The sequence below is a fragment of the Plecotus auritus genome (genome assembly GCF_963455305.1).
Source record: "Plecotus auritus genome assembly, chromosome: 4".
Taxonomy (NCBI): Eukaryota; Metazoa; Chordata; class Mammalia; order Chiroptera; family Vespertilionidae; genus Plecotus; species Plecotus auritus.
The window spans coordinates 70,541,993-70,557,917 of NC_137775.1; the positions used below are offsets into that span (position 1 = coordinate 70,541,993).

The window sequence follows — 15,925 nt, forward strand, 5'->3', positions numbered from 1 at the left end:
GGGACCAGGCCTGCAAGGGAGGGCAGTTGTGGGTGATCAGGCCAGCAGGGGAGGGCAGTTGGGAGGAACCAGGCCTGCAGGGGAGGGCAGATAGGGGTGACTAAGCCATCAGAAGAGGGAAGTTGGGGGCGACCAGGCCTGCAGGGAAAGGCAGTTAAGGGTGACCAGGCCTGCAGGGGAGGGCAGTTGGGGGGGACCCAGGCCTGCAGGGGAGAGCAGTTGGGGGTGACCAGGCCTTCAGGGGAGGGCAGTTAGGGGTGACCAGGCCTGCAGGGGAGAGCATTTGGGGGGGACCCAGGCCTGCAGGGGAGGGCAGTTAGGGGTGATCAGGCCTGCAGGGGAGGGCAGTTAGGGGTGACCAGGCCTGCAGGGGAGGGCAGTTAGGGGAAAACAGGCTGGCAGGGGAGTAGTTAGGCATCAATCAGGCTGGCAGGGGAGTGGTTAGGGGGTGATCATGCTGGCAGGCAGAAGCGGTTAGGGGCAATCAGGAAGGCAGGCAGGTGAGCAGTTGGGAGCCAGCAGTCCTGGATTGTAAGAGGGATGTCCGACTGCCCGTTTAGGCCCGATCCCACCGGGATCGGGCCTAAACGGGCAGTCGGACATCCCTTGAGCAGTCCCAGATTTGAGAGGGTGCAGGCTGGTCTGAGGGACACCCCCCCACCCCCCCACCCCGTGCACGAATTTCGTGCACCGGGCCTCTAGTATAGTCATATTAAAGGTAAGGAATTGGTCCTACTGTTCTATGAATTTTATGAGGCATTTCAACTACACGGCAAATAAAGAACTTCAGTGGAGAGGGTCCCTTTGGAAAATGCCTTTTATTCCTATGGATCAAGGGCTGGCTTATCTTGTGTGATTTTAGAATGTCAGGGAGGTCCCTGCTGCACCATTCCTCCTCTGAAGTCCTACCATTAGAGGTTCAGTTCCCTGGGTTAATAAAGAACTCCATTTAAATAGGCCCTGGTCGACTTATAAGAATGAGTGAGGCTATGACCACTTGTGACTTGGCCAGAATGGATGCCCTAGGGAATTAGAATTCTGACAGATGGAAGGAGAATGACAGGGCCTTGTAGAAAACTCCAAATGATGTGAGGAACTGGATGTCCCTATGCAGGGAGGGCCCCAACAGGTAGTTCACGACTAGTAAAGGAATGTTGAACAAGTGGCACAGATGTTCAAGGTTGCCTGGTTCCCAGCTGATCAGGGCAAACTCTCCATTGAGCTGAGGGAGGCAGAGGAGGAAATAAAATTTATAAAAAAAAAAATAAGAAACAATGCTATTTATTTTTCAATTAATTTAAAAATAAAAAAAATGTTCAAGGAAGCAAAACTACCTTATTCTAGATACCACAATTTATTAAGATAACTGGATCTTCTGAACCTAAATGTCCCTGTTATAGGACAGGACTGTCATATTCCCTAAGATGGAGCCAGAAGCAGGCTATCCTGAGTGGGTGGGTTGGGGTCTCTCTCTCTCTCTCTCTCTCTCTCTCCCTCTCTCTCTCTCTCTCTCTCTCTCTCTCTCTCTCTCTCTCTCTCTCTCTCTCTCTCTCTCTCGGAGCTGGACAGAGGGTGTGTATGTGTGACATGGTCCTGACAAAATCTCTCTCTACAAGTCTGTGCTCCCTGTAACCTGCTCTCAACTTGGTTAAAGAGGATAATGTACTGCTTATTTCCAAAGATATTCTGCTCGGCTCTGGTAATTATCGAGTTTAAGAAGAAATAAGAACTAGGGGGCCTGATGTTACATTTATCAAGCACGAAGAAGAGGGGGCTAACGTGTATTGAGTAATTAGCTGTGCAACTTTGGACAAGTTACTTCATTTTCTGTGCCCGGTTATCTCATCGATAGATTAGGAAACATTTTAGTCTTACCTTATAGGGAGAGAATTAAAGTCATTAAGCTTCAGGTATTTTCCACAGAGGGGCGCGGTAGTGAAGTGTTAGCTATAATGCAGGTAATATGAGGAATAATGATTGCTCTCCAGAGGCAAGCATTAGATTCTCTGAGTGGCTATCTTGCTTAATTCTCAAAACAATTGTTTTAGGAACTACTTTCAACCTGTTTTTCAATGAAGGCAACGGGTGTGACAGGCAGATTAACTAATTTGCCCAAGGATATGTAACTAGTAAATTTCTGCACTAACAGGGATTCAAACCTAGGTTGGATGGGCACCAAAGCTCCCAAGAGTTCCCACATCTCTTCCTGTGAGCTTTCTGAACCCCAGTCCTCTAAAAGGTTCACTGTGTTCCTATAGCAGTTCTAAAAGCTTCCACTGTGTTCTTATACCAGTTTGCTTGGGTTTTTCTAGTGAATTTCTCCACATCCTGAAATGTGTTTTCTTTTTTTCTTTTCAGCAAATTTTCCCTTGCTAATCCCTCCTTCAGTGTAACCTTGTTAGCTTTGGGGCCACACCCCCCACCTTTCCCCACCCCTTCCTTCTCCTTTGGTTTAAAGTGTCACCAGATGGCTCTGGTTCACTCTTTTGCTTGTAGCCCTTACAGGGGCAGGAGGAACCAAGGCTGGGTCCAGAACTCCTCAGTCCTGGGGTGACAGTGAAGGGGTCTTTGGGGAGTACTGACTCCCCAACAATCCCTGCTTCATTGGGACGATTGGCAACAACAAAAACCAATTGAGAAAATGAAGACCTTCTGGTAAGACCTCGACACTGGAAAGAGTGGTGGGGAGATGGCTAGGGGTGACAAGATGAGGGGAGGTAAAGGGAGAGATGAGAGGAGAGAGACAGGAACAGAGACAGAAATAGAGAGAGACAGATGAGAAAGTGAGACCAAAAAATAGCAAGCATGGGAGACAGAAGAGAGAGACAGAGAAAGAGAGAAAGACAGCCACCAAAATGGAGAGGCAGAAAAACTAAGATGAAAGAAAACAGAGACAAGGAAATTTATAAACAGGGAGATAGGTAGAAATGGAGACAGTGAGGTAGAAAGAACAACGACTTAATGATTGTTTTAGAGTAGGAGCTGAAAATGTGAGAATTCATTAAATTTCTCAATAAGACTCCAAAAAAAAAAAACAAAAAACCAAAAAACTATACTGAGATTTGATCATCTACATCAATTAGGTTTTTACCATGCTTAAAAATACTAAAGTAGTCCCCAGCTGGAGGGACTTCTGTATGAGTCATTTTCTTTTCTCCTTTTCAGGAAAATTTCAGTTTTCTTCTTTGTATGCAGTTTCCTGGAACCCTGTGCATCTGCGACTGCCGTCAAGCGTCGCCCAAGTAAGGGCCACAGTTTCTAGATTTTGAAATATCACTTGTTCCCAGAGGGATCAGGCAGGGCGGTGGCTAAGTGAGGACTGAGTGAGGCACCCATGGTCCCTCATACCCTCTCTCCAATTCTGCTTTGGCCCTGGCCGACTTATAAGAATGGATACTCTATGGTTTTCTGTGGTAAATGCTGGGTGTAAAGCAGAAGTCATGGCTGTGATCAAAGTTGGCAGGAAAGCCAGTTTGTTCAGATGGCTAGGTGGATGGCTGGCTGGCTGGCTGGTTGGATAGATGTATAGAAGCCATTAAACTGGGGTCACAGGGGGATTTGTTTGATGTACTGGGATGTCTGGGCCAAAGCTTTGCAGCTGTAAGATGCTTTTTCTGAAGTGTAGGACGTTTCTACCATCAGGTGAGTCTCTGCAGGGCACAAGGGTTGTATAGTTACAGTAGGTGGTGAAAAACACTCCTTCGCCACAACCTTCCACTTGTGTAAGGAGCACCCAGTTTCATTCTAGGAATCCCCATCAAATTTTGTATTTAATCCTTTTCATTTTCTTCTTACTACTCTTCCTCATTTTAGGATACTAGCAACAGTCTAGTTGGGACCCTTATTTGATCTCTTAGAATGAGCTTCTGAAATTAAATGTGTTCTTTATATTTTATTTAGGATTAGTGAACCAGAGACTCCACCGAATCCCTCCTCTGTTTGACAAAGATTCCTAAGAACTCCCCTATCCAGAACTCTCACTGAACTGGCTCAAGGCCGGCTCTGGATTCTCTTGGGAATTCTAAAATTTGTGGTATTTAAGGAATATTTTCTAGCCCAAACCACCAAAAGTTTTCCAAACAGGCCTCTGACACTGTGCCATTCAGAACATTGTGCAGCTCCAGTTCCAAAAGGAACAAATTCCTAACTTCCCCCAAAGAAACCTTTTCCCAGCACAAATTATTAAAGCACCTTTGTGCCTTGCTTCCCTTCCAGGATGAATCGAAATGAATGAGTTATAATCACAGTCCTAGCGTTAAAGCCAAATACACTTACAAGCAAGCTGCTTGGTATAATATAGTGCTTTAAATAATTGCTCAGCTCTTATTATTATTGACACATTCCCCATGATCCCAGTAAGAGGTGAGGTAGGATGACATGTGATCTCTTTTGTAGGGTTTCCTATCAATTCAGTTCCTAATGGTGAAAATGAGCTCTGTCCAAAAGTCAGAATTGGCCAAGATGATTTACCGGGTGAGTAGCAATGTATCATATTGAAAATGCATGCTTTCTGTAAACCTATCTAAAATATTACTGTATTTGGGTAGGCTGTGGAAAGGAACAAAACCAATCTCAATGTGGACTTCTAATTTTTTGTTCCCTTTTTATAGGGTTTGACTTGATTTCTCAGTTCCAGGTAGATAAAGCAGCATCTAGAAGAGCTATACAAAGGATAGTGGGATCAACTGCATTACAAGTGGCTTACAAATTGGGAAATAATGTAGACTTCAGGATTCCAACCAGGTAATATTTAAAAAATTAATCTAATCATCTGCCTCAAATGCATTTAAAAAAACATTTTTATTGATTTCAGGGAGGAAGGGAGAGGGAGAGAGAGATAGAAACATCAATGATGAGAATCATTGATTGGCTGCCTCCTGGAGGCCCCCTACTGAGGACTGAGCCTGCAACCTGGGCATGCGCCCTTGACTGGAATCAAACCAGGGACCTTTCAGTCCACAGGCTGATGCTCTATCCACCGAGCCAAACCAGCTAGGGCCCTGAAATGCATTTTTTAAAATAAAAAGCTAGCCAATGTTAGAGAACTTTCTTGCTCAATGTTTCTTGAATTGTGATTTTATTTAAATATGAAGGAATTATTTACTTATCTATCTTCAGTGCCTGAATATATGAATGCCTTTCATGTTTTCAGTATGTAATTTCCCATTCCAGGAACGAGGGTTGGGGGTGGAGGTGGATCACCGAGACTATTATACATTGATTCAGGACAAGTTCTTATTACTCAATGCACTGTTTTTCTATAATTTGTCTGGTTTTGACTGAAAGAAGTCTCTGTGAAAAGTGCCAGAGGTTAAGCATAAATTTAACTAGGAGCCGGTGCGTGGTTAGAGGACTCACAATGGTGCTGTTCAAACGTCCTGGTGCTGAAATGGAAACACACATGCAGTGCTTGGCTCCTGGCAGGAACCAAAGTAAAACTAAGGCCCTGGAGGAGTACCTCAGTTGGTTAGAGCATAATTCTGATACACCAACGTTGTGGGTTCAATCCCTGGCCAGGGGACATACAAGAATCAACCAATGAATGCATAAATAAGTAGAACAACAAATCAATGTTTTTTTCTCTCTCTGAAAATCAATTTTAAAAAATCAAAACTAAAGCAATGATAACCGGAACAATGGTAGTGATAATAATAATTTAAAAAATCCCCCACTTCATTTGTCTCTTTCTCTGGAACTCTTTTATCCTTCAAATCACTCATTACTGAGATGCTTTTGTTTATGTGTAAGTGTTGAGTCATCCCATTGTTATAAATGAGCTTTCAGTTTGATGTCACCTAGTACCTTATATGTGACTATTATGATTGCGTCTTAGTGCACTGAAAAAAAATTAAGACTCCTTTGGTAGATGAACAAGCAATTTAAGGCTTTGATAGAAATTATGGTGTAAAGGTAAATAATGATTATTTAGAACAGTAAAGAATATTATAGAAACTCTAAATGTTTATGATAATGAAAAATTTGCTGTATACATACTTTTGATAAATTTCCCAATTAACATTAAACCTCATCTTCATCACACCCCTGTGGTGAGGACATTATTATCCATATTTTATGGAGGAGGAAACTGAAGTTAGAGAGTTTAAATTACTTGCATAAGGTCACAGGGTTGGGAGGTGCTGGAAAGACTGAAACCACAGGTAGAATGGCTTCAGAGGCTGTGCTTCCAGCCACGATTTGATACTGACCCTGGAAAACCATTCACATTTGGAACAATTAAAGGCATAATAACAGCAATTAAGGTTTTTCTCTTATATTTTCTTTTCATGCACAGACATGTTAGTTGTCTTCCTAAATAATTTTTGAAAACGTTCATATTTTAATTTCTTTAATAAAATAGTAAAACATGACAAAAACTCCAATTTGCTGACTTAATTTCTCTTCTACAATTTAAGGTACAGTCTGGAGTATCACTGACTTTAAATTCAGAAATTGAAGGGCACATAGATCCCCTACCTCCTGTGCACCTTTTTTGTTGTTCCTTTCTAAGTGCCTAGAATTGCTCCAAATACTTTTTAACAGGTCATAGTCAATGTCCCATATTCACTATCTCCGTGACTCTCTGTATCCCCACAAATACTAAAATCTCTCGCTTTACTGGCAAGGCTTATTACGTTGAAAAAAAGAAAGGACATAAAAAAACAAAAGAAAGGATGAAGAAGGAAGTAGGAGAAAGAAATACAAAGAGAAGGAGGAGAGCCAAAGGCCTAAGATAGATGGAGTCCCAATTAGGTAATAAAGTCCATTCTTGGGCAAGTTACTTAAATAAACAGCTTCAGTGCCCTCAGACTGCAATTAGGCATAATAATAACTATGTCAAGAGCGCCAATGAGGAGCAAATGTAAATCAACGGAGAAGGCTTGAATAGAGCCTGGTACACAGTGGTAGTTGCCATAAGTGGTGGAGAGCACTAGAATGAGAGAGTGTATGCAGGTGGGAGTCTTTTCTCCTTAGTGAATGCTTTCTTTTCAAGCTGCCCTCCAAGTCCTAATCATTAAAAACCAGGTGGCAAGATAGGCTGGAATTGCTCTCAGATCACGCAAGGGGTAGACTGCCTTGGTGTAAAGGGAATTTCTGTGCTGGAGAATATAGACTCTAAGCGAGCAAAATAGAAACTTAGTAGTGGGAAGGTGAATATGGCACTTGGGATGAACGAGATAGAGTCACAGATTATTCTTACTTTTCTTTTCAATTTTTTTGAAAGATCATGAGACAATATTTTGCTGTTTGCATTCTTTATTTTGGGCACTGTAGTTTCTCATTCTCAGCTCATACTTACAAACATGCCATGTTTGTTTGCCTTAACAAATACAATCTGTACCTTTTCCTTGGGTTAAGGTCATAAACAAATGTTTCAAGGTCTAAAGACTTCTTATCTTTTATTCAAACCCTTATGGTTCTCCTTTTAAGATACTCTGTGCAGATTGTAACAATGAAATAAATGATTTATAGACCCAGTTTCTTTTAAATTATGTATGCTGTCAAGTTTACTTATCCATGTGCATAGCATATTTGCAAGAACAGAATCTGAGGTGTTCAAAAAAAGACAGTGGGACTGACTGTTCTATAAATTAGTGAGGACTTCTAAAATGGTCTTAGGTCTATACAAATACATATATATTTCATTAATTTGAAACAGAGAGAAATTTTCTTCTCTTATCATATTGACATGCTATTTTAGCCTAGTTTAAAATATTAATAGCATTATAATCTTGATTATGTTTGTATATATAAGCACACACAAATTATATATGTATATATATGTATATAATCTTACTGGACATAAAGAAAGATAGATAAATATCTTTGGTTTAACAATATGTCTATTAATGAATTGTTCTTCTAGCAACCTCACCACAACTCCATTTTTAAAAAGTTTTTGGCATTACATAACCAAGTTAGAAGTAAATGGGAACATCATGATCCAGGTAGTTGTTGCAGCTACAGATCACAGTTCCCACACAGACTGGAGATGCCTTAGGGCAGTGGTCGGCAAACTGCGGCTCGCGAGCCGCGGTTTGCCGCTCTGTTGACTAATGAGTTTGCCAACCACTGCCTTAGGGCCACTGATAGTCTGAGGCTGCCATTTAAAGCAATAAAGTAGCAATGATACAGATTCAGTTGTCAGATGGAGGAACAATTAGGTTGGAGCAGAGAATTAAGAACTGGTCACCTTTCCCTTGTCACATATCTAGTGACAAACAACAGCTGCTAATTTAACATCACACTTCGAAACTCCCTGAAAATGAAAAACAGGCTCAGTGTGAAAGAATTACTCAAGTCTGAACAATTATCGATTCTCAAAATGCTTATATGGGTGGAGGATATAATCATGGAGGGAAATACCCAAGCAATTATGGAAATAGCAAATAATCCTAACATGTTATATTAAAATAAAAATATTAAAAGCTGCTTTAATTAAGTGGTCTCATAAAATAGCAGAGCTGATTTGAATTCCAAATGATCTCTTCTTTCATACGTAGGAGAAATGGTGCCAAGAACTTTGTAAGGATGTGTTTCTTGGCTGAGATGAAATTGCTGAACAGTAGCTCTTTAGGCAGCATAAATAGTAATATTGTTGGGATTGTGTGGCATTGGGAACTCTCTTTAGCTTTGAGGGAGGGTTTTTTTAATGAGTATTTTAGGATGGAGCATAAATGTACATGAATAACTGAACTTCTGTGAAGGCCTTTATGGACAGTCATGAAGGAACAAACAGCGCATCGTTTTTCACACTGTAGCTTTTCTGTAGAGCTAGAATCTAAAATAGCATAAGAGACGATGGTAATATGCATGGGTACAGAAAACAAGATTTATGTTTACTGTTTTAAAATTTACTCAGGCATTTATATCCCGGTGGACTGCCTGAAGAATACTCCTTTTTAACTACTTTTCGGATGACTGGAAGCACACTTGAAAAGCACTGGAGCATTTGGCAGATTCAGGACTCCTCAGGGAAGGAGCAAGTTGGCGTGAAGATTAATGGCCAAACAAAATCTGTTGCATTTTCATACAAGGGACTGGATGGAAGTCTCCAGTCTGCAGCCTTTTCAAATTTGCCCTCCTTGTTTGACTCCCAGTGGCATAAGGTTATGATTGGTGTGGAAAGGAGCAGTGCTACTCTTTTTGTTGACTGCAACAGGATTGAATCCTTGCCTATAAAGCCACGAGGCCAAATCAATGTCGATGGCTTTGCTGTGCTGGGAAAACTTGTAGATAATCCTCAAGTTTCTGTTCCGGTAAGTATAAAATCATACACTATGGTAGATTAAATCAAAGCCAGATTGCTAAAAATGAATACCTCAGAGATCTTTAGTAATCATCTGCATGTCTTAAACAATGAACAGTTATTCATCTCTTTTTATTCACTCAAGCACTTCTTAGAAAAGCCCTCAGTACTATTTTGAGTATAGCATGTACCAGATAGGATAGGGATTCAGAGGAATTTAAGTAGATGGCTCCTGGTCTTAGGAGCTTAAAGTCTACTTGGGAGTTGCTACATGTCCACCTGGAGTACCCAGAATCCTTTGGAGGGGACTTAAAAGAAACCAGTACTCATGTGGTACATATTGTGTATAAATAATTAATGCGAAGATTCAAAGTAAGGTTAAGATGAATGATGGATTCAGTTAGTCAAGAATTCCATGCTTCTTGAAAGCAATGAACCTTGAAATGGAAAGATTTGAATTGACAAAAGAAGAGGAGAAAGTGCATTCTAGCTTAGGGAAGAACATTAAAGGAAAAGAAGCAGAGAATAAGTAGACCACATTCAAAGATCTGAAGTGTGTTTGGTTTGAATGAAATGCATTTGAGAAAATGTGTGTGTGTGTGTGTGTGTGTGTGTGTGTGTGTGTGTGTGTGGAGCGGGTGAGGGATACTAACTGCAGAATGTAGAAGATGTGGTTAGGAAGCCATATGGTGTCTGCTAAGTAAGAATGAAAATTGTATAGAGGACAAAATAATTATTTATTCAGAAGTAGGTCTTGCATGGAGTATTATAAAAGTAAAGAATTTTAGAGCTCTGTTCATAATTTTATCATAGAGATCCATGGATATAAAGGTAAGGAATAATATAATGACACATAATTGTGCCAACAAGTACCATATAATTCTGTCATTTTGAATTGTTAAATTCTCACTGAATAATTATTTAAAAAGATATTTTATAGCATTATGACAGGATTTTAAAAAATATATATATTAGAGGACAAGTGCTCTTTGGGGGAAACTAAAGAATTTACAGATCAATAAAGAAATTATTGATACCAATCTCTCTCTCTCTGAGCTATTAAATTCTAGTTACCTAACTCATGTCATGGAATGTAGCAGCGGTGATACAATGATTTTGAATTGTTTCTCTGCCCTTCTCCAAAGGGGGGAAAGGTTATCAGACATCTCAGTAATGGAATAGTTCAAATAACTTATTTCCAAGGGAAGAAGTGTGATTTGTGTGAAAAGTAGTGTGAAATTTCTATATTCTGTGATGGACAGGAAACAATTTGAAACTGCACATTGCTGCTCTGGCTTGTAGACACTTGAGAAAGTATTTCTTCAATGAATGAGTTATCACATCTCAAGTGTGCTGGGTCAGAAAGCCCATGGGACCACTGTTGTGCCATTTTGAATTTTAGGCAGTCTAATCTTTGCAATGGCACTGTAGTGGTTTTCAGACAACACTGAACTTCTGTAATATCAGGGATGAGGGGGGAAAAGACCTAAGGGGACACCCTCACTGTGATGTATATTGATCAAGTACTTGTAAAATTGATTTCTTGATTCATTAGCCTTGAAAACAGTACAAGTAATTATAATTCTGAATCCTGGTGCTAGAATGCTATTAAATTATCTGGTTGCCAGAACAGTAAAGTCACAATATTATTTCATATATTACAGTATATTAGCCAATAATGTTATAGCTGATTGTAAGTTTTCTGACAAGTCTGGTCTCATATCACCATGGAGACCAGTAAGGACCAGTTATCTTCTACTTTATTCTTTTTTTTTATATTTTATTGATTTTTTACAGAGAGGAAGGGAGAGGGATAGAGAGTTAGAAACATCGATGAGAGAGAAATATCAATCAGCTGCCTCCTGCACGCCCCCTACTGGGGATGTGCCCGCGATCAAGGTACATGCCCTTGACTGAAATCGAACCTGGGACCCTTGAGTCTGCAGGCCAACGCTCTATCCACTGAGCCAAACCGGTTAGGGCACTTTATTCTTTGAAGTGCAGGAATGTAGCAGAGAACCTGGAAGCTGCTGTTACATTTTGCTGCTGGTTCACCAAGGAGTTTGTCAGTCAGTACAATGTAGCCAATGTTAAAAGTACTTGAAACAGACCTGAACAATTTTTTCTTTTGTACTGACTTCTGACTCTCCCACAAGGAAACACAGAGTCTTAGTATATTAAGGGTATGAAAAATTCCATATTTGATGATATAGTGGTGGTAATGGTAGTGACAAAAACTAAAATAGATCAAGGATATAGGCCAAAAAACTTTTACTTATATCCAAGGACTGACAGTGACAATGACAAATTCAAACTCATCACCAAAATGTATTCCTCAACTTACACTCTGTATAAGAAAAAGTAGAAATCTCTATGTAAGAAAAGCCCATTTATGCTTTAAAAAACATTTTATTACCCTTAATATACCAATGTAATGTTTTCAAAATTCTTTCATTTCCATTAACTTATTTGGTCCTTGCAATACTTTTATAAGTTAACAAGCACAGATAGGATTATCTCTATTTCTCAATTGAAGAAGTAATCTCAAGCAGGTTTCTGAGCTTGCAAGAAACAGGGTTAGGCATAAAATTTCTAATCTACCTTATTTTCTGCTATGGCAACTAACTTTCCTCTGATAAAAAACAAAAAGATGTGCAACCATATATCCTTCCTTATAAAACTCATCATTTTTATTTTGGAAGACATTTGTGATTTGCATAGATTTTCCCGAATTTACTTTGCAGGACAAACATTTTTTTTTTTAAATAAAAAGAAGGAACATTTCTCAGACATTAATCCTGCTTGTTTATTTACTTAGTGAATGTGAATGTCATCATGTGCTTATATACTGGGTATACAAAGTTAATCGCAACTTTTATATTCTTCAGTCTATAGAGGGTGAGGGGTTGAGATGGTAAACAATCTATACTAATAAAAGGGTAATATGCTAATTAGACTGGATGTCTTCTGGATATCTATCTGGACATCCTTCCGGACAAAGCCATGGTGGCGGGGGCCAAGGCAGAAGTGGTTAGGGGCGATCAAGCCAGCAGAGGAGAGCAGTTAGGGGCGACCAGGCCAGCAGGGGAGGGCAGTTAGGGGTGACCAGTCTGGCAGGGGAGGGCAGTTGGGGGCGACCAGGTCGGCAGGGGAGGGCAGTTGGGGACGACCAGGCAGGCAGGCAGGCAGAGAGGTTAGGGGAGATCAGGCAGGCAGGCAGGTGAGTGGTTAGGAGCCAGCAGTCCTGGATTGGAGAGGGTGCAGGCCGGGCTGAGTGACACCCCCCTCCCCCTGTGCATGAATTTCGTGCACTGGGCCTCTAGTGACAATATAACACAATAAGGACCATGATAGTGAATGGAAGCACATAGGAAAAACTCCTCACTCAGATTAGGGCAGGGAGGCCTGAGAGTGGAATTCAAGGATGTTTCCTAAAGGAGATGATGGGGATGAATAAAAGTTATCCAGAAGAATATAAGGTCCAATATTCTAGGCAAAGGGAATCACAGCTTTTATATTCTTCAGTCTATAGAGGGTGAGGGGTTGAGATGGTAAACAATCTATACTAATAAAAGGGTAATATGTGGATTACCCTTTTATTTGTGAATTCTCATGTTTACCAATTCTTTCCTTTTTAAACTTTATTAGTTTTCCAAACTGCTTCTCACTTTTCCAGACTAAGAATGATCAAATACCCATACAAGTTCCCAGACAAAGCCCAGATGCCCACAACTTGTCCCTTTGCCCTCTTATTTTATGTCCTATGAAATCACCAAATTTGGCTGAAACTGAAGTTGCTGACAATTACTGAAGATTAAGTGACTGCATGTCCCTTAGAAGACTTAGAGAGTGATGAGTATTGGTATCCATCTATTCTGGGAGGTAGAAGAAGTACATTGGTAGGGCAACCCTTTTCTCAATTTGCAGACAGCAAATATTCAGTATCACTATGTGAGAAATTTTAAATTAAAATGAAATGTGCCAATAGCATGAAAACAACAAGGAACAGTGTATTTTTCAATTTTCTTTCATGAAATTGGATTCATTCTAATCTTTGACACTGCATTAATTGAATACTGTTTTTCAGGATCAATGGTTGCTTTTGTTTAGTAAGTAAAAAAAACAAATATCCCTTCTATTGGCAATTACAGATGTCAAGAGGTAGCCTTAGGAACCGCTTAATAAAAAAGGCAATTGAAAACAACATTTGATGGAGCATCAATGCTAAAAGACTCATTTATATTGTACTTGTTTGTGACTTTCCCATATCTATTGTATCTTTTGTCTCTTTTCCATTTTTAAATTGGAAAAAGAAACCAATTTCAGGAGGTTTTCCTAAGGCTTGCAATACAGCTGCTCACGTGGTCTACAACTCAAACACCTTCTCATCCTTCATGGTTATTTAGTGACTTCAGAGCATTTTATATTTTTTCCCAATGTACTGCTGTAAGACATTGTTAGTTTTATTTTAAAGCAATAAATCCCATATTTCCTATTCTCCGTTGTGCACATATTTTAGGATGGTGCCATTTATCCCACTGCAAAGCTCAGTTTCCTGGCAGCATATCATAAAGAACATGTTACTTTATGACAGGTTCTTTATTGTTTGTTGTCAGCATGATTGCCTGGGAGAGTTATTTGGTACAGCTCTATTAGAAAACAAAGTTAGCCTTTTTTCCTTTTCAGGGATGTGCACTGGGGGTTTGGGCTTGTTTGAGGGAGGATAAAAGTTTATGTGGCATTACAAATCCTGTGCATATTCCAAATAAAACAATGTGGAACAGGGTTAATCAGACAGATAAGTGCTTTTTAAAAGTATATTTCAAATGTGTCACTCCATTTTTTTTGTTAAATTAAGAGAAAATATGAAAGTAAATAGAAAGAATAAAATAAAAAAACCCACCCAAAAAACTGTTGATGGAGGAGCTATCTGTCCTTTTCTCTACTCCATAGAATTAAATCATACTAACCTCCAAATGTAAAAACAGGGCAAGTGTCATAGATGATAACATGGAAAAATCAGTTATGAAGTTGTGATTAATATTGTTTCTGGTATTTCAGAAACATTGTAGGAAAGTTATTAGTGATTTAGGAAGTGCATAATACCTACTAAGCATAGTATCTAAATTATTAAGTTGGCTTATGAAATTGTTTTTGACAAGTACACCTTTTACAAATATGCTTTCACTTGGAAGTAATAAATAAATACAAAAGAAATGGCAATGTTATTTGAACCATATTCATAGAAAATACTTTTTAAAACACTTTGATGAGACTTGATTGGAATACTTTTGAATGCTGACTGTCAAAACAATTTTTTTTGGAGATAAAACCTAGCCTGCTGCATTGCAGACTGTACTAACAACATCAGCTGGATTTTCCACTAGGTGGCAATGAAAGGGGAAGAACACACAGTAAAAGAGATGCCAACATAGGAGAAGCCTGATTGGGGGAAAGGACTACAGATAACTAGAATAAAAAGGAAATGATGGTCAAACTTGTTTTTAATGGAAAATTGAAAACAGTAAAAATTTTTATTGGCCTTAGCTGTGCCCATACTGTTGCAATTTAAAAAAAAAATCAGTGCTGTTAGTTTTTTTATTTCTATTAAGATGTGTGTGGACTAAGGGCATAAAGATATCTTTGTTAGGTAGATTGGGTGGCTAGAAGGCAAGAAGTTAAATCAGTGGTGGTTTTCCTTCTCTTCATGTTGATTTCTGCATGGTTAGTGGCTTTGGTTACAACGTGTTGGTGTCAATAGAATCATGGGCTCTCACAGCTGGAGGAAACTGAGTGTGTCTAATCCAAACCTCTCAGTTTACAGGTGAGAAATTGAAACCCAGGCAGGGGAGGGGGCTTGCCCCAACTCTTAATCAAACCAGAGGAAAAATACTATTAATTCTTTTTTCACTATATTTCTTATCCACTGCTATGCATTCATTTATCAACACTAAACAACTATTTATTAAATATCTGCTAAGTTATAGACAGAAACTAAAGCTCAAATGGAGTTTACATTCATTCTGGGGAAAAGAGATGGACACAAATGAATAAATGAGTAAATGTATAGTATGCCAGGTGGTCACAAATGCTATGGAGAAAAATGAAGCAGGAAATTGTGCCTGGAGAGAGGGCCTTATTGAGAAAAACATTCTTTAGGAGAAAACTGAAAGAGTTAAGGGAATTAGCATGTGGATATCTCAGAAAGGAGAATTCAAGGAGTAGGGAACATAGAGTGAAAAGAAACTGGTGTTCGAGCTGTCTGTTATGTTTGAGGACAGCATGGAGACCATTGTGGCTAGAATGAGACTGAGAGAAGTAGGCAATGAGGTAACAAGATAGAGTGAGGATGGGAATATTGTGTTAGTATTTTGGATCTCCTTCTGTGTAAGATGGGAAGCTATCAGATGGTTTTGGAGATAATCAGGATGTTCTCAGTTATAAAAAGCATCTTTTTGGTTGCTATTTGACAATATACTGTAGGGGGAGAGAAGTACAGAATATTTAAGGGATCCTTAAGAGAAGAGGGTGGTAGTGGTGGATGTGGTGCACAATGGGCAGATGCTGATATATTTTGAGGGTAAAGAAAACAGGATTTGAAGTATAAGAGAGCAGAATCAAGGATGACATATTTTTGGCATGACTCATTACAAATACAGAGTTGTCATTTCCTGAGAT

At 39.5% G+C, this 15,925-nt stretch overlaps 1 protein-coding gene across 1 annotated transcript in view; it reads left to right on the plus strand.

Annotated features, from left to right (window-relative positions):
- The window catches only part of COL9A1 (collagen type IX alpha 1 chain), a 170,930-nt gene that overhangs the window by 78,360 nt on the left and 76,645 nt on the right, over positions 1 to 15,925 (plus strand). The window contains exons 2-5 of the mRNA XM_080665321.1: positions 3,166 to 3,242; positions 4,396 to 4,473; positions 4,611 to 4,743; positions 8,861 to 9,257. Coding sequence (XP_080521447.1) covers positions 3,166 to 3,242; positions 4,396 to 4,473; positions 4,611 to 4,743; positions 8,861 to 9,257 — 685 coding nt within the window. The remainder of the gene's footprint in view (positions 1 to 3,165; positions 3,243 to 4,395; positions 4,474 to 4,610; positions 4,744 to 8,860; positions 9,258 to 15,925) is intronic.